Raw genomic sequence first — 25,258 nt, forward strand, 5'->3', positions numbered from 1 at the left:
TCCAGGGAAAAAAAAAATTTAATACAGCATTAGATTATTTTCTAGAATAATCATGTAAGTTTTACTTTTTTTTGAAAAAAGCTGTTAGTTTTGTTTTTTTTTTACTGAAATAATTTAGCTGACTTAATACTATAGATGGTGTTAATAAAATAAATGTGGAACATCAATGAGGACCTAAATTATATCTCTTGAGACCACCCTCATTCAAGGCTGTATATGTGTGTAATCTATTATACAAAGAAAAATATCACATAAATCACCATGACATTATATAAACAGATTCAAAATACAACAGAAATATGTGTTATCCATTAAGTTTCTCAATACTAATTCTTAGAATTAACAACCTATGGGATCTGCATTAATGGGAGGAAATTATGTCCAGCAGTTAAGAACAATGAGCTTTGAAGTCAGAGAAGCAGGCTTGATTTAGTGACTTTTTTGCTGTGGCCTTGAGCAAGCTATCTAACATCCCTGGGCTTCAGTATTTTCATCTATAAAATGAGATAATACTGTTTCACAGGGGTATAAGAAGGACAGAACTACCTAATGTATGTAAAACCAGAGTGCTTAGTACACTAAAAGTCCTGAATCATTAGTATTATGATGATTATTATTAGAATTATCTAAGATATATATCTGATGTATGATTATATATATATACATATATATATTTTTTTTTTCCAATTTACCCATCTTGACAGAATACTTAAATCTTTTCTTTAGCAATAGAAAAAAACAGGTCCTGATGAAAGACATTTTTTTTTGGCTGTGCCTGCAGCATGCCAAAGTTCTGGGGCTAGGGATCAAACCATGCCACAGCTGTGATCCGTGCCACAAGCTGTGACACCATCAGATCCTTAACCCTTTAGGACATCATGGAACTCCCTGAAAGCTTTTTTTTTTTTTTTTTTTGTCTTTTGTCTTTTTGCCATTTCTTGCAGCATATGGAGGTTCCCAGGCTAGGGGTCTAATCAGAGTTGCAGCCGCTGGCCTATACCACAGCAAGGCAGGATCTGAGCCACATCTGCAACCTACACCACAGCTCACTGGCAATGCCGGATCCTTAACCCACTGAGCAAGGCCAGGGATCGAACCCGCAACCTCATGGTTCCTAGTCAGATTCGTTAACCACTGAGCCATGAGGGGAACTCCCTGAAAGCTATTCTTATTTCATCCATTTTATAAACATAAGTGGTCAGTGAACGTAAATAAAAATTCATATTTTTAAGGATTTTTTTAATGTCACAAAGATTATCAATGCTTTTACATGAAAGCACGTTTATATAATGCTTATTAAGCTATTTACTCAATGTTTACACATAATACATAAATGTTTCGAAACCTCAAAATTCTTTGATAATTGCAATATCTTTTTCAAATAAACCAGGGCAGAACCTTAAATATTACATCATCCAAATAATTTTTTTAAAGAGATACACCTCTAAGAGATCATTCCAACATAACTGTCCATTAACTAACTGGAGCAAAACTGGGTCCTGGTAGATGTTTCAGCATATGGATGGCTCCTCTACTGCCTGGATACCCTCTGTGACAGCTTTGACACATTTAGCCATTGTCTGTGAGGCTCTGCTGATTGAATCTGAAAGATATCAAGAAAATGTGTGTTTTGATAATAAAACTTCAAAAGAAGCACACAGTAAAACTTTCCTGCTGCACATATTAAGGAACAACAACAAAAAGAACTGTAAGAGGAGTTCCCGCTGTGTCACATCAGAAATGAATCCAACTAGTAACCATAAGGACACAGGTTCAATCCCTGGCCTCACTCAGTGGGTTAAGGATCCGTGTTGCCACAAGCGGTGGTATAGGTCACAGATGTGGCTTGGATCCTGCGTTGCTGTGTCTGTGGTGTAGGCCGGCAGCTGTAGCTCTGGTTTGAACGCTAGCCTGGGAACCTCCATATGCCACAGGTGTGGCCCTAAAAAGCAGAAAAATTAAAAATTAAAAAATAAAAAAAAATAAATTTAGTTAAAAAAAAAACTGTAAGAGTCTATGTAACTATATGTAAATATTGTAAAATCAACCCTTAAGTTCAGAAGCCCCTTATTCTTTTAATGAGTACTCCTAGAAATGATTAAATGATTATATATAGCCATACAAAGCTGTAATATGCAACCATTAAAAATATTAGAGAAATGTATTAAAGACAGAATGTACATATATACCATTATTGCAAAAAAAGATTACAAAACCGCGTAATAAAATCCATGAATTTTTTGCTCTACAGCAGAAACTGACAACATTGTAAATCAACTATAACAGAAAAGACAAAAATCTTAAAAAATAAAATCAAATTCATGAATTGCACACTTTATGGGTGAATTTTATGATAAGTGAATTCTATTTTTTTTTTTTTCCTTTTGTCTTTTTGGTTGTTGCTGTTGTTGTTGCTATTTCTTGGGCCGCTCCCGCAGCATATGGAGGTTCCCAGGCCAGGGGCCGAATTGGAGCTGTAGCCACCGGCCTACGCCAGAGCCACAGCAACGCGGGATCCGAGCCGCGTCTGCAACCTACACCACAGCTCACGGCAACCCCAGATCATTAACCCACTAAGCAAGGGCAGGGACCGAACCCGCAACCTCATGGTTCCTAGTCGGATTCGTTAACCACTGCGCCACGACGGGAACTCCAAAATATTTACTATTTAAATAACAAAGGAGAACAAAATACTTACCCTAGATTAGCAGCTTCTATCAATATCCAGCCAAAGGGAATTTTATCAAAAGCAAGGCTACTTCACAGCAAGGTTTATTAAGGACACAGGAGTTCCCACGATGGGAACTCCTGAATTCTATTTCAACGAAGCTGTCCAAAACCCCCTCCCAGAGTAAATAATCTCATTTTTAGTTTAAATATATGTGTATATCCCTGAATGACTGACCAAAATGTAAAACATAAGTGTAGTTATTTTTGGGATCTAGAATCACAGTGACTTTTCCTTGCTCTTGTGGTATTAGGTACATATTCTAAAATGAACATAACTTTTTTACAATCAGAAAACCTATTAAAAATAATCTTAGATAACAAACCATACCAAAAACTTAAAAACACACTTCTATCTGATCTTAGAAAATTATTTTAAATCATCTATCAACTACCTCATAACCTAGACATTATATCAAGTTTTGTAAAATCTGTAGTAAACAAGCTTGCTAGTCTGCATTCCTTAAGAACATTCTTAACAATTTACACCAGAAGCACCACATAACATGTTTCTCATTTTAGTGTTTTGATTCTTCTATTGTAATTCTCAGAAAGACCTTCGTAGTTGTTTTGTCACTTAAAATTCCTTCTAAATTGCTACACAGTTTTACATCTAACAGTAATATCTATATTTAAAATCTGTTAATTCTTCTTGGACTTTCAAATCAACTTACATTTCAGAAAAGAAAAGAAAAGAAATTAAAGCAAAATCAGAAAATATAAAGTTATATTAGTTTTTTGTTGTCTTTTTATGGCCACGCCCTTGGCACATGGAGGTTCCCAGGCTAGGGGTCAAATCAGAGCTACAGCTGCCGGCCTATACCACAGCCACATAACGCCCTATCCGAGCAGCGTCTGTGACCTACACCACAGCTCAGGGCCACACTGGATCCTTAACCCACTGAGCGAGGCCAGAGATTGAACCCACAACCCTCATGGTTCCTAGTAGGATTCATTTCTGCTGCGCCACAACGGGAACTCCAAAGTTATATTAGTTTTGATATTTGAAAACCTTACTACATCAAAAATATCAAATACTACCTACCACTAAAAGGTTAAAATCCTAAGGCCAGGAGTTCCCATCGTGGCGCAGTGGTTAACGAATCTGACTAGGAACCATGAGGTTGCGGGTTCGGTCCCTGCCCTTGCTCAGTGGGTTAACGATCCGGCGTTGCCGTGAGCTGTGGTGTAGGTTGCAGACGCGGCTCGGATCCTGCGTTGCTGTGGCTCTGGTGTAGGCTGGCAGCTGCAGCTCCGGTTAGACCCCTAGCCTGGGAACCTCCATATGCCGTGGGAGCGGCCCAAGAAATAGCAAAAAGACAAAAAAAAAATAAAATAAAATAAAATCCTAAGGCCAAACTAAGTGATCTTATTCCTTCCTACATTTCCTGTTTGGTAGTCATGTTAACAATGGCATACCTGTCATATAGAAGTCTTTTATTGTTAGCTGAGGTGGAACAAGTGGATCAGCAAGAAGTTGTTGGTTTACTAGCTGCAAAAAAAGATCAAAAATAGTATTGAAAATTAGCAGTGATACACCAGAGGATACATTATTATGAAAACTGCATACTCAACAACAAAAAAGCCAGCAACCCAGTGGAAAAATGGGCAAAAGACCTGAATAGATATTTTTCCAAGGAAGAGGTACAGATGGCCAACAACCATATGAAAAAATGCTCAACATCACTGATTATTAGAGAAATGCAAATCAAAACTACCATGAGATACCACCTCACACCAGTCAGAATGGCCATCATTAATAAGTCCACAAATAACAAATGTTGGAGGGGGTAAAGAGAAAAGGGAACCCTCCTGCACTGTTGGTGGGAATGTAAGCTGGTACAACCACTATGGAAATTCAGTACGGAGATATCTTAGAAATCTATACATAGAACTACCATATGATCCAGCAATCCCACTCTTGGGCATATATCCGGACAAAACTTTCCTCAAAAAAGACACATGCACCTGCATGTTCATTGCAGCTCTATTCACAATAGCCAAGACATGGAAACAACCCCAATGTCCATCAACAGATGACTGGATTCGGAAGATGTGGTATATATACACAATGGAATACTACTCAGCCATAAAAAAGAATGAAATAATGCCATATGCAGCAACATGGATGGAAATAGAGACTCTCATACTGAGTGAAATAAGTCAGAAAGAGAAAGACAAATACCATATAATATAACTTATACCTGGAATCTAGCGTAAGGCACAAATGAACCTTTCCACAGAAAAGAAAATCATGGACTTGGAGAATAGACTTGTGGTTGCCGAGGGGGAGGGGGAGAGAATGGGATGGACTGGGAGCTTGAGGTTAACAGAAATTAATTGTAGGCCAGACTATTGCCTTTTGGAATGGATTAGCAATGAGATCCTGCTGTGTAGCACTGGGAACTATGTCTAGTCACTTACGATGGAGCATGATAATGTGTGAAATTAGAATGTGTACATGTATGTGTAACTGGGTTACCATGCTATATAGTACAAAAAACTGTATTGGGGAAATAACTGCTAAAAAAAAAAAAGAAAGAAAGAGAACTGCACACAGCTAAGGTTTTACCTTGGAAAGCTCATTTGCTTGCTGGAAATAATTAGCTCCTTCAACATCATCATATCGAACAAGATTAGGAGAGACTTCTTCCAATCTGCTCCTCACTTGATCCAGAGTTTCATAAGGGAGAGTCATACCTGCAATCTATAATACAACAGGCACCAAAAACTGAATAAAGCATTAATACTTAAAATTTTCAAATAATTTATCACTGTGACCACAGTAAAATAATACAGTGCTATTGAAAAATATATTGGTGTCCATTTGTATGTGTTAAGCAAGTGGTTAAGTGGGGTGGGAACACTATTGTCACTAATTCTTCTAATTCATAAACAGCTGTCAGTACATCAGTAATTTATTTTTAGAAAACAGACTGATTATGAAATTAAAAAAATGCTTTGCAGAGTTCCCACTGTAAGAACCTGACCAGTATGCATGAGGATGTGGGTTTGATCCCTGGCCTCACTCAGTGGGTTAAGAATCTGGCATTGCCACAAGCTGTGGCACAGGTCACAGATGCAGCTCATATATGGTGCTTCCTTGGCTGTGGTGTAGGCCAGCAGCTGTAGCTCCAATTCAACCCATTCAATTCGAACTCCCATATGCCACAGGTGCAGCCTTAAAAAGCAAAACAAAAAAAAAGAGAAAGAAATGCTTTCCTAAATCTGAATGCTTCTGCTAACTTGTTATTGATAGTGTTGCTTCTTTTTATAGTATAGGAATTAAAAGAAGTCTTTTTAGGCAAAAGACAAGTTAAAAATAAAAACACCAATTTCAAATCCCCATTTTCTGAACATGTTCTTCCTACAAAGATTATTCAAATCATCTCTGCATTTCAGACTTGCATATTCCTTGACTTTGAAAATCATTCTGACAAGCCAGCATGTCAAACACCCCATTTAGCAGCATCACTAAGGACAATACCTCAGAAAGGGCTCTTATAATTTTCCAGTCCTCTCTTGCCAAGCCAGGAGGTGTCACTGCTACTTTAGTCTGCTGAGCTCGGCCCTCAGTATTGACGTAAGTAGCAGACTTCTCTGTGTAAGCAGCGCCAGGGAGAATAACGTCAGCCATAGGAGCTCCAACATCGCCATGATGTCCTATAAAAAGATGGAAAATGGCAAACCACATTTTAGCACAAAGCTGATTAGGTATTATACGTGAACAGAGTATAATATATATCCTTTCAAAATTCTATTTTTATAAGTGTTCTAAAAATTAAAACACAGGGAGTTCCCTTCATGGCACAGCAGAAACGAATCCGACTAGAATCGATAAGAATGTGGGTTCGATCCCTGGCCTTGCTTAGTGGGTTGAGGATCCCACATTGCTGTGGCTGTGGTATAGGCCGGCAGCTGTAGATATGATTTGACCCCTGCCCTGGGAACTTCCACATACTGTGAGTGCAGCCCTAAAAAGAAAAAAAAAATCTGGAGTTCCCGTTGTAGTGCAGTGGTTAACAAATCTGACTAGGAACCATGAGGTTTCGGGTTCGGTCCCTGACCTTGCTCAGTGGGTTAAGGATCCGGCATTGTCGTGAGCTGCGATGTAGGTTGCAGACGCGGCTCGGATCCCGCGCTGCTGTGGCTCTGGCGTAGGCTGGTGGCTACAGACCTGATTTGACCCCTAGCCTGGGAACCTCCATATGTCACGGGAGCAGCCCAAGAAATGGCAAAAAAAAAAAAGACAAAAAAAAGAAAAAAAATTAAAACATCAGTATTGAAGCATTTGGAATAAAAATTAAAGCCCATTTTGTCCACAGTTCAACTTCTTTACCAAAGAAAATTATTTTTAAAGCATTTGGTATGCGTCTTTCCAGATTAATTTTTGCAAATACACAGACATGCATAGCATGATGCACACACATATAATGGGCAACTAGGTGTATTATTTCTCTTTTAATGATTACAAAGTGGAAATGCTCAGATAAATGCTAGTGAAATTTGGTAAAGTCAAATAGTAGAGGAACAAAAAATGTATAAGAGAAACTATCACTCGTTAAGTTTCTTCCAACAAAAGTGTTGGAAGAAAAAAGAAACTTGAATCAAGTGAAAGGAAGCCATATAACAATATATAAAGCTTGATTTCATTTATGTACATGTCTGCATATATATAGAAACACGTATGGGGAGTTCCCGTTGTGGCTCAATGCAAATGATTATGACTACTATTCATGAAGATGCAGGTTTGATCCCTGGCCTTGCTCAGTGGGTTAAGGATCCAGCATTGCTGTGAGGTGAGGTGTAAGTTGTAGATGCAGTTCAGATCCCATGTTGCTGTGGCTGTGGTGTGGGCCAGCAGCTGTTGCTCCAATTTGACCCCCTAGCCTGGGAACTTCCATATGCTGTGGGTGCAGCACCAAAATGCCAAAAAAAGAGAAAAAGAAATATGTATGAAGTATGTGTATTTCAACCATCATCAATGATTATCTCTGGACGGAACTAGTACAGGATTTTTTTTTTTTTACTTTTTAGGGCTACACACGGCATATGGAAGCTCCCAGGCTAAGTAAGGGTCAAATCGGAGCTACAGGTGCCGGATCCTTAACCCACTGATCGAGGCCAGGGATTGAACTCGCATCTTCATGTTTACTAGTTGGATTTGCTTCCGCTGCACCTCAACAGGAACTCCAATGCTACAAGGAACAGCATTGTCGTGAGCTGTGGTGTAGGTCACAGATGAGGCTTGGATCCCGCGTTGCTATGGCTGTGGTGCAGGCCGGCAGCTGTAGCTCTGATTGGACCCCTAGCCTGGGAATCTCCATATGCTGCGGGTGCAACCCCCCCCCAAAAAAAAGAGTCAAACATAAAAAACCAAAGGAGTATTGCTAAATATAATTCATTATATGAACAAAGACTTCATGATTCCTTAACTCTTACACTGTTTATACAAAAGTGCTTTCCCTTGATTATATAATAATACTAAATATTTTTTGAAAAACTAAATTTAATGTTACATATTTTATAATTTAAATTACTGCTACTGGGGACACTTTGGTTTCTTCTTTGTTATTAAATAACGTGAGGTAGTAATTCCTTTTTTTTTTTTTTTAAATATATGACTGGAGTTCCTGTCACGGCTCAGTGATTAACAAATCTGACTAGGAACCATGAGGTTGCAGACATGGCTCGGATCCCATGCTGCTGTGGCTGTGGTGTAGGCTGGTGGCTATACAGATCCGACTCAACCCCTAGCCTGGGAACTTCCATATGCTGTGGAAGTGGCCCTAGAAATGGCAAAAAGACAATAAATTAAATAAATAAAATAAAATTATATGGCCATGCGCACAGAAAATGGACATTCCCAGACCAGGGAATGAACTCCAACCACAGCTGCAGCACACAGCATGGGGCCAGGGATCAAACCCACACCTTCGTAGTGACCCAAGCTACAGTAGTCAGATTCTTAACCCACTGTGCCGCAGCAGAATTCCTTAATATATTTTTTTTTTTTTGCTTTTTAGGAGGTTCTCAGTCTAGGGGTCGAATTGGAGCTACAGCTGCTGGTCTACACCACAGCCACAGCAACTCGGGATCCGAGCCACATCTGTGACCTACAATGCAGCTCACAGCAACACTGGATATTTAACCCACTGAGGCCAGGGATCAAACCCACATCCTCATGGATCCTAGTCAGGTTCATTAACCACTGAACTATGATGGCAACTCCATTAATAAATAAATATTTTAAAATCTTTGTGTGTATAGGGAAATTCTCAAATGCAAAATATTTAATCCACTAAATATACTGCCATACAGCTTCTTTTTTTTATTTTTTGGCCACTCTACAGCATATGGAGTTCCAGGGTCAGGGATCAGATTCAAGCCACAGTTGTGATGTAAGCTGCAGCTGCAGCAATGCCAGATCCTCAACCCACTGTACCAGGCTGGGGACTGAATCTGCGTCCCAGTTACGCCACAGCAGGAACTCCACCATGCAGTTTCTAATATACACAGTGTACTATTCTTTTCTGTTTCTAGTGTCATAGATGCTACTAACCTTGATAAATAATGAAACAATCCTTAGGCAAATCTTGTCGAGTGATACAACCTCCATCTGCTCCCAGGAGGAACAGCACTTTGGGAGGGTTCTTCCGAATTGCTTCTACCCCAGGTTTATAACCAAGGTCCAAAGCAGCTACTTGGCTTGCAATTCTGTAAAACAATTGTGAGTTTTAGCATTCCTGCTGTGTTTTCATTATAAAAAATTAAATGTGATTCTTGAAATGACAGTCTCTTTCCAATGCAAGAAAAAAAGACCTTCCCTCATCTTTTTCTACCCATTTAAAATAGATGTCAATACCAGAAACAGCAATCTTTCACTGTTTTAAGAGTGGCAGACAAAGAAACAAGATACTTAGCACACTATCTCTTCATGAAATAAAACTTAATGGAATAATTTTGGAAACTTTATGCCAACTGCAATTTCTTACGTTGATTTTTATTCAATACAGTTAAAAGGTTTTTTGTCTTTTTTTTTTTTAGGGCCACATTGTGGCATATGGAAGTTCTCAGGCTAGGGGTCAAATTGGAACTACAGCTGTCGGCCTACACACTGCAGCAATGCCAGATCCAAGCCAGGTCTGCAATGTACACCACAGCTCACAGCAATGCTGGAACCTTGACCCACTGAGCGAGGCCAGGGATTGAACCCATGCCCTCATGGATGCTAGCTGGGTTCATTACCACTGAGCCACAATGGAAACTCCCTCAATACAATAAGACTTGATAAGACAGAGTCATTAGAGAAAAATTAGATGATTCTGAAAATCAGAAGGGAAAATTTTATTTATTTATTTATCTTGCCATTTCTTTGGCAGCTCCTGCGGCATATTGAGGTCCCCAGGGTCAAATCAGAGCCATAGCTGCCGGCCTATGACAGAGCCACAGCATTGCGGGATTCTAGCTGGATCTGCAACCTACACATGTGGCATATGGAAATTCTCAGGCTAGGTAGGGGTCAAATCAGTGCCACAGCAACTCAGAATCTGAGCTGCTTCTGCAGCCTACACCACAGCTTTCGGCAATGCAATCTTTAACCCAATGAGTGGGGCCAGGGACTGAACGTGCATCCTCATGGATACTAGTCAAGTTTGTTACCACTGAGTCACAACGGGAACTCCCCCAAAAAAGTTTTAAGATATATTTTTCATGTTCTGAACAGGCACTAAAAGATACAGCCTAATAAACTACAGTAAATTTTCATGAGAAGTAAATCTTAGGTAAGAATGAAATGAAATAAATTAAAAAAAAGGTTAATCAATTAAAAATTACAAAGGTATCAGTGCTCTCCATAATGAAAACTCACAGATAATAGAAGATAATATAAGAAATTCTCTCTAAACACAGAGAACAAATGAGAAAAATTATGAGAGAAAATGTAAGAGATGAAAGTCAAAGACCAACCAATGCATAATATAAAGAAGCTTCTTCTTTTTTGGTCTTTTTAGGGCCACACCCATGACATATGAAGTTCCCAGGCTAGGGGTCAAAGCTGAGCTGCAGCTGCCAGCCTACACTACAGCCACAGCAATGCCAGATCTGAGCCGCATCTGTGACCTACACCACAGCTCATGGAAATGCTGGATGCTTAACCCACTGAGCAAGGACAGGGATTGAACCTGAATCCTCATGGATACTAGTTGGGTTCATTAGCCTTGAGCCAGAAGGGAACTGCCCAGAAGCTTCCTTATGAGAGCAAATAACAATGTGAAAGTAAACCAAATGGCTTTTTCTGAACTTACAAGAAAAAGCCAAATTGAAAATTTCAATTTGAGGAAGTTCCTGTGTGGCAGAGAGGCACAGTTAATCTTTTAATCAGCAATGCTGCAGCTATCGCAGAGGTTGCAAATGGGGAACAGAGGTGATCCTCAGCCCTGAAACTTCCATGTGCTGCAGCTATGGCCAAAAAAAAAACCTTTTAATTTGAAAATGGAGAGTTCTATTATTCCTAGGCAAAGGTAATGTCAAATGAATGTCATCCAATTATATTCTAAAAGAATTTTTGTTTTTCCTTTCTTGGCCGCCCCGCTGCATGTGGATTTCCTGCGCCAAGGATCAGATCCAAGCCATAGCTGCCACCTAAGCCACAGCTGCTGCAATGCCAGACCCTTAACCCATCGTGCCTGCTGGGTGTTGAAACTTGCGTCTCAGCACTCCCAAGCCGTGGGTCTTGCTGCAACACATTGGGAAATCCAGAGTTTTTTTAACATCAAGAATAAGGAATCTGGAGTTCCCAACATGGATTAGCGGTAATGAATGGGACTAGTTTCCATGAGGACACAGGTTTGATCCCTGGCCTCAAACAGTGGGTTAAGGATTTGGTGTTGCTGTGAGCTGTGGTGTAGGCAAGCAGCTATAGCTCCATTTGACCCCTAGCCTGAGAACTTCCATATGCCAAGGGTATGGCTGTAAAAAGAAAGAAAGAAAGAAAGAAAAAAAAGAAGAAGAAGGAATCCAGGAGTGCCTGTGTGGCTCAGCAAGTTAAGTATCTGGCATTGTCACTGCAGCAGCTCAGGCCACTGCTGTGGCATGGGTTCAATCCCTACTCTTTTATGTGCTGTGGGCACAGCCAAAAAAAAAAAAAAAAGAAAAAAGAAAAAGAAAAAAGAATATATCCAAAGGATAACAAGCAGACAAAAACACACACATATCTAAAATCAAGTTATCATCAGACAAAACTCAGATTAGATGAAATCTCTCTAAAATAACAAAGGAATGGTGAAAAAAAATACTGAGTGTTAAAGGAAAAAAGTCTGTGATCTTTGGATCTAGCCATGTGGTTATTTGTGAGAAGGAACCAGAACACACTGTCAGTCATTCAGGAATATTTTTAAAAAGTTATTAAGTACTCATTCAGGAAAAAACAAAAACAAAATTGCCCCGCCCAAAAACTGTATTAACAAAGGCATGGATTCAAAAGTGAATTAAACATAAGAAAATACCTAGTTGTATAAAAAAAACTATTAATTTTTTTGGCTGCACTTGCAGCCTGCAAAAGTTCCAGGGCCATGGGGCTGAACCCAAGCCACATCAGTGACAATGCCCATCCTTAATCTGCTGAACCACCAGGGATCCCCTAGTCTTTTTTCTATTCTAAAAATTCTAAAATTCTAAAAGGTGTGGCTAGAAAGCATCTAGAGATAGTCTATACAAATAACCTTTTTTTTTTTCTAATTTTTAATTTTTGCTTTTTAGGGCTGCACCCTCGGCATACGGAAGCTTCCCGGTCTAGGGGTCAAATCAAGCTACAGCTGCCAGCCTATGCTACAGCCACAGCAATGCAGGATCCTTAATCCACTAAGCAAGGCCAGGGATTGAACCCATGTCCTCATGGATCCTAGTCAGGTTTGCTACCACTGAGCCACAACAGGAACTCCAAGAACATGTTGATTTTTTTTTTTTTTTGGCCACACCCATGGCATGTGGAAGTTCTCACGCCAGGGATCCAACCCTTAGTTGCAGCATGTGCTGGATCCTCAACCCACTGCATCACACAGGAACTTTCCAAATAAACTTTTAAGAAATGTTTATATGATGATCTATAATGCCAAATTAAACCAAAAAGTGGGGCAATATGACACTGAAATCGGTGTTTAAGATGCATCTGAGGAGTTCCCGTCGTGGCGCAGTAGTTAACGAATCCGACTAGGAACCATGAGGTTGCGGGTTCGGTCCCTGCCCTTGCTCAGTGGGTTAATGATCCGGCGTTGCCGCGAGCTGTGGTGTAGGTTGCAGACTCGGCTCGGGTCCCGCGTTGCTGTGGCTCTGGCGTAGGCTGGTGGCTACAGCTCCGATTCAACCCCTAGCCTGGGAACCTCCATATGCCGTGGGAGCGGCCCAAGAAATAGCAACAACAACAACAACAAAAAAGACAAAAGACAAAAAAAAAAAAAAAGATGCATCTGAGGAGTTCCCTTGTGGTACAGCAGGTTAAGGATTTGGTGTTGTCACTACAGCAGTTCAGTTCACTGCTATAGCACAGGTTCAATCCCTGGCCTAGGAACTTTCCATACTGTGAGCACAGTAACCACTTACATCCCCTACCAAGAAAAGAATGCATTTGAATATTCTTAATTTTTTTTTTTTTGGTCTTTTTAGGGCTGCATCTGTGGCACATGGAGCTTTCCAGGCTAGGGGTAGAATTGGAGCTGTAGCTGCTGGTCTACACCTCAGCCATAGCAACTTGGGATCCGAGCCATGTCTTCGATCTACACCATAGCTCAAGGCAACTCCAGAGCCTTAACCCACTGAGCAAGGCCAGGGATCGAACCCGCATATTAGTCGAGTTCGTTAACCAGAGCCATGATGGGAATTCCTGAATATTTTTAAATTTAAAAAATTTGCCTGTAATACTTAACCTCAATCTTTAAACAAATTTGAAGATTTGAAAAATAATACTTAAGGTGGGCAGGAATATGGAAAACGGAAGACTCATTCACTAATGTAAAGTTAGTACAACATTTCTAATATTAATTGGAAATAGGCACTAAAAGCCTCAGAAATATTTATTCCATTCACGCCAATAGTTTTACTTTTAGAAATCTACCTTAAAGAAATAAAGTTCAGAGATATCTGCATATCAGTGAATTACTTATAAATATACACTAGCACCAATTTACATGTTAACAAGAAGGAAACACTAAAATATTATATATATTCATAATATTAAATAGTCATTAGAGTTTCTATTCACTAGAGGAAATTTTTGTCTTTTTTTTTTTTTTTGGCTTTTCTAGGGCTTGCTCCCATGGCACATGGAGGTTCCCAGGCTGATCAGAGCTGTAGCCTCTGGCCTCTGCCAGAGCCACAGCAATGCGGGATCCAAGCGGCATCTGTGACCTATACCACAGCTCACGGCAGTGCCGGATCCTTAACCCAACAAGCAACCTCATGGTTCCTAGTTGGATTTGTTAACTACTGAGCCACGATGGGAATTCCCACTGGAGGAAATTTTATCTGGTAATGAAATCAATCAAAATCAAGACATAAAAGTGTATACACAAGTATGACTTCAACTATGTAACCAAAAAAATATTTACACATATACAAAAAAAAACCCCAAAAAACCAGAAGAAAGTGAACAGGAGTTCCAGTCGTGGCTCAGCGGTTAGCGAATCTGACTAGCATCCATGAGGACTCAGGTTCGATCCCTGGCCTTGCTCAGTGGGTTAAGGATCCGGCATTGTCATGAGCTTTGGTATAGGTTGCAGACACAGCTTAGATCCCGAGTTTTTGTGGCAGTGGCATAGGCCGGTGGCTTCAGCTCCAATTGGACCCCTAACCCGAGAGCTTCCATATGCCTCGGGTGGCCTAAAAAGACAAAAAAAAAAAAAGTACACAAAAACAGGAATAGTAATTACCCACAGACTATGAACTATGGATAATTTCCATTTTCATATACTTTCTTTTCTTTCCAACTTTTCTAAAATAAATCTGCATTGTTAATATTGTCACAGAAAAACCTCATTTCAGGTGAGTTCTCATGTTAGCTTAAAGTCAGAGGACTTACTGCAATTTTTGAATCAAGGTTTATCAATATGATATAGATTTTCAAGATTTTCTTAGCACTTGCTGCTATTTGGATATTTAAAAAATTTTTAGAAAAATTTTACAGCCACACCCACAGCATGTGAAAGTCTCCAGGCCAGGGACTAAATCCTAAGACACAGCTGTGACCTATGCGGCAGCTACAACAATGTCAGATCCTTTAACCCAGTGCACCAGGGTTAAAGGATTGAACCTGCATCTCTGAAGCAATCCAAGGTGCTGCAGTCAGATTCTTTTTGTTTTGTTTTTTGCTTTTTAAGGTGGCACTTGGGGCATATCAAAGTTCCCAAGCCAGGCGTTGAATCAGAACCGCAATTGCTGGCCTAGGCCACAGCCACAGCAATGGCAGATCTGAGCCTCATCTGCAACCTACACCACAGCTCACAGCAATGCCAAATTCTTAACCCACCGAGCAGGGCCAGGGATTGAACCTACATCCTCATGGATACTAGTTAGATTCATTACCGCTGAGCCACAACAGGAACTCCTGCAATCGATTCTTAACCCACTGTGCCACAGAGGGAACTCCTTGATTTTTTTTTTTTTTGGGTCTTTTTAGGGCCACGCCAGTGGCATATGTAGGTTCCCAGGCTAGGGGTCCAATGTGAGCTGTAGCTTCTGGCCTACGCCACAGTCACAGCAATGCCAGATCTGAGCTGCATCTGTGACCTACACCGCAGCTCACAGCAACACCAGATTCTTAACCCACTGAATGAGGCCAGGGATCAAACCTGTGTCCTCAAGGCTATTAGTTGGGTTTGTTAACCACTGAGCCACAATGGGAACTCCCTCCTTGATTTTTTCTTTTTTTTTTGTCTTTTGTCTTTTTAGGGCCGCACCTGCAGCATATGGAGGTTCGAGGTTCCCAGGCTAGGGGTCGAATCGGAGCTGTGGCCGCAGGCCTATACCAAAGCCACAGCAATGCAGGATCCAAGCCGAGTCTGCGACCTACACCACAGCTCATGGCAATGCCGGATCCTTAACCCACTGAGCAAGGCCAGGGATCGAACTCGTGACCTCATGGTTCCTAGTCGGATTCGTTAACCACTGAGCCACGACAGGAACTCCCCTCCTTGATATTTTTATTATTTATTATCTTGGGCTCTTTTCACACAAAATAAAAGTTTCTATTTCATATCTGCCACGGAGATAATGTTGGTAAATATTAAGTTATCTGTAAATCTAAATGTGATCTTGTAATAGGAACACATATACACAAAATTATAGACTACAAAACAACTACTCAACATACCTGTGAAGGATATTCATAACTTTCCAATCACCAGTAACACCACTACTCAGCCGAATGTTTTGAGCAATGTTGGAAACCGCTGCAAGAATTGCTGTCCCATCACTTCTCTGGAGTGCAGAACTGCCTAAGACCACCATTGGTTTTTTAGCTTCTTTCAGAATCTATTTAAACAAAGGAAGTTTGATTTAAAAGACTATACCTAACCAAATTTGCATCTATACAATGCTGTCCAAAGTTTTAGTTCTAACATGAATCTCTTGATCTCTTAGTCAACATATGTGCATATGTATAGCTGGACCCACTCATAAACATCTTGCCAATCTACTATGAAATGGCTAAACAAATATCAGATAAAACAGATTTTCAAAAAGGAAGCACTGGGAATGAAAACCCTAGCCAAACATCCTTTGTCAGAATGACTATGGGTAGGTCCCAGGAAAACTGGGGAATGTCCACATAGAGGTCCGGATGCTACTGCCTTCCATCTTCTCTCAATGCCCTGGACAGGAAGGAGGAGGCAGAGAAAGCAATGACCACTAAGTCACAGAGCAGAAAACCTAAAACCTTAAGGGCTTTGCTCTAAACCATAGTAACTACCTGAACACCCAAAACTGAGAGGGAATGCTTCTCAAGTGCTAAAGAAACTAAAGATAGGGTAGAGGTTGGAAAAACCAGAAGTAAAGCTGTAGACTACAATAGTTCACTTTTCTGCCCATCTTTTGGGTCATTCTTCAATAAACAGCTAGCCCAGTCAATGAAATCAACATGAGAACTACATCTAGACACAAACAAAAGAACATTCATTTATCACAAGAGGAATTTCCTGAGGAAATGTGAAGGTTTCAATAGCCTCAAAAAAATTAGAAACAGTTTTCAGTAGCCTCAAAGAAAATGAAAAAAAACAGTTCTTTATCTAAAAAGAGCTCAGAGAAGTAAAATAGAGTATTATATACTAGGACATTCTCATTAGACAATCCAGGAAAGTACTAGAAGAGAAACAAAGTAGAGATGAACCTCATTCCAGAAACAATGAAAAACAAAATTAAACATTAACACAAACTGAAAAAGAACAGAACAAAGGAAAAAATGACAGAAGAGATAGAAGAGGGGATTCAATATCTATCTGCACTGTTGAGAGGTCCTAACAAAAGAGGAAGAACTAATTAATAAGACAATACATTTAAACCTATTGTAGAAGAAAACTTTCCTCAAGAACACTCATCACCTTCTGGGAACGGGGAGGGATCCTCTTCAAGAGATTTTTTAAAAGCGGGTTTTTTTTGTCTTTTTAGGGCTGCACCTGAGGTATATGGATATTCCCAGGCTAGGGGTCCAATTAGAGCTACAGCCACCAGCCTACACTACAGCCACAGCAATGTGGGATCCAAGCCTGTCTGCCACCTACACCACAGCTCATGGCAACACTGGATCCTTAACCCACTGAGCGAGGCCAGGGACTGAACCTGAATCCTCATTGATATGAGCCAGATTTGTTTCCGCTGAGCCATGACAGGAACTCCTAAAAAGTACTTTTGATCAAATAATACTGATGGTTTTAAAACATCAAACAAAGCAGTCTGATTTGGCTGCTTTGTCCCTTTGCACTTGACTTTCTGCTTGCCTACAGCTGAAGCAGTGAGTGAAGCAACCATCCTGGAACCATGAGGAGGCTCATACACAACCACATGTGAGTGAGCAAATGCACTAAGGTTAAAAAAGCAGAAAGGCGGGCTCCCGCCTTGATGATATCCTTGGACAACAGCACTATCTGCCAAACTGCCTACCTTCTGAACCATGTTGTGTGAGTAATAGGAACCCTTTACATCCTTTAAACAATCACCAGCCCACCACACACCTACACACCCTAAAATAAAGAGAATCTTGGATCTTCAAACAAAAAGGTACAGCATGAAAAAAATGGTAGAGAACCCTCACCATTAAGACACATTCTGGTGAAATTACTAAATTTTAAGGATAAAAAATCAAGTGTAAAGGAGTTCCCGTAATGGCGCAGTGGTTAACGAATCCGATTAGGAACCATGAGGTTGCGGGTTCGGTCCCTGCCCTTGCTCAGTGGGTTAATGATCTGGCGTTGCCGTGAGCTGTGGTATAGGTTGCAGACGCGGCTCGGATCCCCTGCTGCTGTGGCTCTGACGTAGGCTGGTGGCTACAGCTCCGACTCGACCCCTAGCCTGGGAACCTCCATATGCCGCGGGAGTGGCCCAAGAAATAGCAAAAAGACAAAAAAAAAAAAGAATCAAGTGTAAGGAGTTCCCTGGTGGCCTCGCATTAAGGATTTGGCATTGTCATTGCTGTGGCTCGGGTTTGATCCCTGGCCTGGGACTTCTCCATGCCGATGGCACTGTCCAAAAAGAAAGATCAAGTATGAAATACTCTTTTTTTTTTTTCCCTTAGGGCTGTACGTGGTGTCATATGGAAATTCACAGGATAGGGGTCAAATCGGAGCCATAGCTGCCAGCTTATGCCACCGCCACAGCAATGCCAGATCTGAGCTGAGTCTGCAACCTACACCACAGCTCATGGCAACCATCGGATCCTTAACCCACTGAGCGAGGCCAGGGATTGAACTCGCATTCTCTTGGATACTAGTCAGATTTATTTCCGCTGCACTATGATGAGAACGCCTGATGTAACTTTTTTTTTGTTGTATTTTTGTTTTTGGCCACATCTGCAGCATGCAGAATTTCCTGGGCCAGGGATGGAACCTGAGCTGCAGCTGTGAGTAAACCACAGCAGTGATGCCAGATCCTTAACCCAAGGGGCCAACTGAATTATATCAATTTAAAAATATCGGAGTTCCCGTCGTGGCGCAGTGGTTAACGAATCCGACTAGGAACCATGAGGTTGCGGGTTCAGTCCCTGCCCTTGCTCAGTGGGTTAACGATCTGGTGTTGCCGTGAGCTGTGGTGTAGGTTGCAGACGCGGCTCGGATCCCGTGCTGCTGTGGCTCTGGCGTAGGCCGGTGGCTACAGCTCCGATTCGACCCCTAGCCTGGGAACCTCCATGTGCCGCGGGAGCGGCCCAAGAAATAGCAACAACAACAACAACAACAACAACAAAATATCTAGACATTAGGCTTCTCCAGAGTAACAAAAGGCACTGTCTGTAAAGTTCAGAGGAAAAAGAAGTATAGCCCTAGAACTTAACATCTTGCCAAGGCTCTCTTTAGGAATAAAATGAACATTCTCAAGCAAGGAAGAACTCAAGGAATGTTGCACCTACATCTCTGGGCGGGGGTGGGGGGGGGGAAGAACAAAAAACCACTCTAGACTTCAGATGGCAATGAAAGGAATATAAATAAGAACTCAGTAATGAAAAAGTCATGTAAAAGGACTAGTGAAAAATGTTCTTAGGAATAGTAACTCTTGCTGTAAAGAAAGAGTTCATTCAAGTTTAGTTTAATTCTTTCAGTTTCACTTCATTTTCTTTTCTGATAACTTTGAGTAAAATTAAACTCTGATAAATAAAAACGTGAAGTGTGATTTTGTTTTTGTTTACCTATCCATCCATCTTGCTTTATCTGTGAATAGGAAAATGACTAAGAGATGTTTCATCTATACTTATTTGAGGTAGTAAGATTTTTGGATACTGTTTACTTTCTTATATACTAGTCTCTAGATTTTTTAAATAGCAATCACTGTTGTGTTACTATAAAAATAATAATTTTAAAAATAATACTTAAAAATCAACAACAGTAGATACATATAACTTAAGAGCACCTGGCTGAAGGGATGGTTACCCGAAGCAATGTCTTGAAGAATTTTGGGAGAATCTCCCAGATGGTCATATCTGTACGTGAGATCCACTGGGCTGCCTACAAGAGCCACTTTTAAGTCATTATGAAGCCAGCTGAAATTAAAAAAGCAAGTTTTTAGAGCTAAGTCACTGAGTCAGCATAGTTATTGGTCTTACCAATTAAGTGCTACATCTATTTAAATTACGAAATTTTAAAAAACACTAAAGCCCTCCCAGAACATTTAACAGATGTTACTGTGTACCTTACAAAAAACAGTGATGTAAAAATACAGGCATACCTCAGAGATATTGTGGGTTCAGTTCCAAACTACCACAGTAAAGTGAGTATTCCAATAAAGCAATTCACATGAATTTTTTGGCTTCTCAGTGCATATAAAAGTTAGGTTTATATTGTACTGCAGTCTATTAAGTATACAAAAGCATTACGTAAAACAAACAAACAAAAAAACCCCACAACAATATACACGCCTTAATTAAAAAATACTTCACTGCTAAGGAATGCCCTGGTGACCTCTCAGTTAAGAACTCAGAACTCAGGGTTGTCACTTCTGTGATTTGGGTTTGATCCCTGGCCTGGGAACTTCCACAAGAAGAAAAAAAGAAAAAGGAAAACAAACAAAAAAAGGCTTTACTGCTAAAAAAATGCTAACCATCATATGAATCTTTGGCAAGTTGAAATCTTTTTGCTGGTAGAAAATCTTGCCTCAATGTCGATAAACTGATGAATGATCAGGGTAGTAGCTGCTGAAGACTGGGGTAGTTGTGGCAATTTCTTAAAAGGAGACAATAATGAAGTCTGCTGCATCGATTAACTTCCTTTCATGAACAATTTCTCTGCAGCATGGAGTGCTATTTGATAGCATTTTATCCACAGTAAAAATTCTTTCGAAACTGGAAGTAAATCATCTCATATCCGCTGTTGCTTTAACAACCAAGTTTATAAAATATTCTAAATCCATTGTTGTAATTTCAACAATTTACAGAATCTTCACCAAAAGCAGGTTCTATTTCAAGAAGCCACTTTCTTTGCTTATCCATAAGAAGCAACCCCTCATCCATTAGTTTTATCATGAGGTTGCAGTGATTCAATCTCATCTTTAGGCTCTACATCTCAATTTCCACCACATCCACAATTACTTCCTCCACTGAAGTCTTGAGCTCTTAGGGCTGGAATCAACTTCTTCCAAACTTCTTTTCAGCGCTGACATCCTGACCTCTTCCAATGACTCACATGTTCTTAATCACATTGAGAATGGTGGGTGTTTTCCAATTTATTTTGCCTAGATCCATTAGCAGAATCACTACCTATGGCAGCAGCTACAGCCTTATAAAGTGTATTTCTTAAATAGTGACGTGAAAATTGAATCACTCCTTGATCCATGAGCTGAAGAATGGATGATGTGTTAGCAGGCACAAAGCAACATTAATCTTATTGCAATCTCCTTCAGAGCTTTTGTTTTTTGGGTGATCAAGTGTTATTATCAATTAGCAGTAGTATTTTGAAAGGAATCTTTTTTTTTCCTGAGCAGTAGGTCTCAACAATGGACTTAAAATATTCAGTAAACCATGTTACAGATATGTTGTCATCGAGGCTTTGTCGTTCCATTGATCGAGTATAGGCAGAACAGAGTTAGCATAATTCTTAAGGGCCCTAGGATTTTCAGAATGGTAAATTAAGCACTTCAACTTAAAGTTACCACCAGCTGCATTAGCCCCGAAAATAGCCTGTCCTTTGAAGCTCTGAAGCCAGGCACTGACTTCTCCTCCCTAGCTATGAGAGTCCTAGATGGCACGTTTTTCCAATATGAGGCTCTTTTGTCTACACTGAAAATCTGTTCAGTGTAGCCCCTTCATTAATCATCTTAGCTAGATCTTCCGGATGACTTCTAAGTACGCACTTGCTTCACCTTGCACCTTTATGTTATGTTAAGACTTCTCTCTAAGTCTTATGAACCAACCTCTGCTGGCTTCAGCTTTTCTTCTGAAGCTTCCTCACCTCTTTCAGCCTGCAGAACTGAAGAGAGTTAGGATCTTGCTCTGGATTAGGCTTTGCCTTGAGGGAATGTTGTGGCTGCTGTGATCTCCTATACAGAATATTCAAACTTTCTCTGTATCAACAATAAGGCTGTTTTGCTTTCTTATCATTCTTTTTTAAAAATTTTATTTTTCTTCTGTCTTTTGAGGGCCGCACCCGCAGCATATTGAGTTTCCCATATTGGCTAGAAGTCCAATAGGAGCTGTAGCCACCATCCTATACCACAGCCACAGCAATGCCAGATCTGAGCCACATCTGTGACCTACACCACAGCTCACAGCAACACCGGATCCTTAACCCACCAATCAAGGCCAGGGATAGAACCTGCATCCTCAGAGATGCCAGTCAGGTACGCTAATGGCTGAGCCATGACAGGAACTCCTTGTTCTTGTGCTCATTAGAGTGGTACTTTTAATTTCCTTCAATAATTTATACTTTGCACTCACAACCTGGCTAACAGGCACAAGAGGTCTCTTTCAGCCTATCTCAGTTTTCAACATGCCTCCTTCAGTAAGTTTAATCATTGCTAGCTTTTGATTTAAAGAGAATACTCCATTTACTTGAAAGCTTAGAAGCCTATCAATATTGTTATATTGAAGGAGTTCCTGCTGTGGTGCAGTGGGCTAAGAACCTGACTGCACTGGCTCAGGTCACTGCAGAGGTGTGGGTTTGATCCCCAGCCTGGCACAGTAGGTTAAAGGATCCGGCATTCCTGCAGCTGTGGCTCAGAGTCAATCCCTGGCCCAGGAATATGCATATGCTGAGGGTGTGGCCGTAAAATTTAAAAATACTGTTGTGTCTCAGGGAACAGGGAGACCCAAGAAGGGGAGAGAGGGAGGAGTGGCCAGTTGGCAGCACAGTCAGAACACACCAGCATTCATCAGTTAAGTTCACCATTCTTATATGGATGTGGTTTGTGGTGTCTCCAAATAATTATAATAGTAACATCAAAGATCACTGATTACAAATCACTGTAGCAAATAATAATGAAAAAATATCAAATATTTTGAGAATTACCAAAATAAGACACAGATACAAAGTGAGTAAATGCTGTTGGAAAATGGTGCCAACAGACTTACTTAACACACGGCTGCCACAAACGTTAAATTTGCAAAAAACACAGTATTTGCCTGTAAATACCAAGGTGTGCCTGTAAATACCAAGGCAATCCAATGAATTAATTTGCTATGTAAGAGTTCTAACTCTAAGCTAGCTATTAACAAAGACTTTAATAAAACTAAAATTTTTACTTTTTTATTTTTTGCTTTTTATAGCTGTACCTGTGGCATATGTAGGTCCCCAGGCTAGGGGCCAAATTGGAGCTACAGCTGCTGGCCTACACCACAGCCACAGCAACACCTGATCTGAGCCACATCTGTGACCTACACCACAGCTCACGGCAACACCAGATCCCCAACCCACAGTGAGTGAGGCCTCATGGATACTGGTTGGATTGTTTCCTCTGCACCACAATGGGAACTCCCAAGACTTTAATTTTAGAATAAATGATCTAGAGTTTTAATTTTGCCATATCTACAAAGCAGAGTAAATTATCTCCTAACTATCCATTAAGGCCATTTAAATCAAGTTCATAAAAACAAACTACATCAGGACTTTCGCATGCTGTGGGTGCAGCAAAAAAAAAAAAATTTAAAAACTCTACATCATACATATCTATTCTCTCTGACAGAGAAGTACGGATCTAGCTCCTCCAAAAATAGTTTTAAATGTAGTGACCATATATTCTTGTTTGTCTGAGACAGTGGTGATTTTTACTTGTCATTCTGGAATAATTAACAATTCCCCTTTTACTCTTAGCAGTGTCCCAGTTTAGACAATCAATTATATGGTCAACTTTTTCATAAGTCCTTTAAGATATAAAAAGATGTCAAGGTATTTTACAAAATAACTTTCCCATACTTCTCAAAAAAATTTCAAAAAAAGAGACTGAAGAGTCATGACACTAATTTCAATGTGTAATTCCAGACTGGATCCTGGTCAGGAAGAAATTATTATATAAGAAATTATGGAAAAATCAGTGAAATCTGAATAAACTGAGGATTAGATAATACTATATCAACATTAAATTCTCTCTTTTTTTCAGTGCCCCACCTAAGGTATATGGACAACCCCAGGCTAGGGGTCGAATTGGAGCTACACTGCTATAGCTCATGGATACTAATTGGATTTGTTTCCACTGTGCCACAAGGGGAACTTCCAATATTAAATTCCCTTTTTTTTTTTTTTGTCTTTTTGCCATTTCTTGGGCAGCTTCCATGGCATGTGGAGGTTCCCAGGCTAGGGGTCAAATCGGAGCTACAGCCGCTGGCCTACGCCAGAGCCACAGCAACGCAGGATCTTGAGCTGCTTCTGTGACCTACACCCAGCTCACGGCAACGCCATATCCTTAACCCACTGAGCAAGGGCAGGGATCGAACCCGAAACCTCATGGTTCCTAGTCAGATTCGTTAACCACTGAGCCACAACAGGAACTCCCCAATACTAAATTCTTGATTAAACAGAGAATCACATTTTTAAATAATGTCCCTTGTTCTTAGGAAATCCACACAGGAGTACTTAGTATGGGATAAAAAGGGCACCATGTCAACATTTTTCTTTCTTTCTTTTTTTTTCGGCTGTGCCCGTGGCACACGGGAGTTCCCCGACCAGGGATCAATCCCGGCCAAAGCAGTGACCCAAGCCTCTGCAGTGACAATGCCAGATACTTAACCCACTGAGCCAAAGAGAACTCCAACAACTTACTTTCAAATGATTATATTTATGCCAATATACACATGGAGAGAGAATAATAAAAAATATATAAAGTATTAACACCGATTAATCTGAGTGAATATTACCCAAAAGTGGGTATACGAAGACCATTTCAATATCTTAAATTATTTCAAACTAAAAAAATAAAATGGAAAGATCAGTAGGGGGAGAAGGGGGTAATGGACCTGTTAGAAACTGCCCTCCAGTTTTTTTTTGAGTCTCATTCCCAATAACACTATTAGGAATCAGCTAAAATAGTCATTTTCATATATAAAACAAATTCCTATATAAATGTTTTAAAACCCTGAATATTATTACTAACCTCTTTCGAATTCTAGCATTAAATAATGGTGCCTCAAAACGTGGATTTGTACCAACCAGGAGGATAACATCTGCCTCTTCCACACCAGCAATTGTAGTATTAAGAAGATAATTGGAACGTAGATCTGTGCTGGAAACACAAAATTACATCAAGGTGTTCAGATACTTGTTAATAATTAGATTCTCTAACAGCTCTTGGTTTGACTTTGGTCTCGGTGTGAAAATAAACTGGTGGGTATGTTGGAGTGTCCAAGCTGTCACAT

At 40.2% G+C, this 25,258-nt stretch overlaps 1 protein-coding gene across 2 annotated transcripts in view; it reads right to left on the reverse strand.

Annotated features, from left to right (window-relative positions):
• Window positions 1–1,218: 1,218 nt before the first annotated feature.
• The window catches only part of NDUFS1 (NADH:ubiquinone oxidoreductase core subunit S1), a 39,382-nt gene continuing 15,342 nt past the window's right edge, over window positions 1,219–25,258 (reverse strand). For both annotated transcript variants that reach the window (XM_047773311.1, XM_047773312.1), the window contains exons 12-19: window positions 24,997–25,125; window positions 19,831–19,960; window positions 16,091–16,251; window positions 9,290–9,444; window positions 6,215–6,390; window positions 5,300–5,434; window positions 4,147–4,219; window positions 1,219–1,603 (exon numbers count right to left, since the gene is read on the reverse strand). In XM_047773311.1, the coding sequence (XP_047629267.1) occupies window positions 1,512–1,603; window positions 4,147–4,219; window positions 5,300–5,434; window positions 6,215–6,390; window positions 9,290–9,444; window positions 16,091–16,251; window positions 19,831–19,960; window positions 24,997–25,125 (1,051 nt within the window). In that variant the 3' untranslated portion in view covers window positions 1,219–1,511. The remainder of the gene's footprint in view (window positions 1,604–4,146; window positions 4,220–5,299; window positions 5,435–6,214; window positions 6,391–9,289; window positions 9,445–16,090; window positions 16,252–19,830; window positions 19,961–24,996; window positions 25,126–25,258) is intronic.

This window comes from Phacochoerus africanus, chromosome 3 (genome assembly GCF_016906955.1).
Source record: "Phacochoerus africanus isolate WHEZ1 chromosome 3, ROS_Pafr_v1, whole genome shotgun sequence".
Taxonomy (NCBI): Eukaryota; Metazoa; Chordata; class Mammalia; order Artiodactyla; family Suidae; genus Phacochoerus; species Phacochoerus africanus.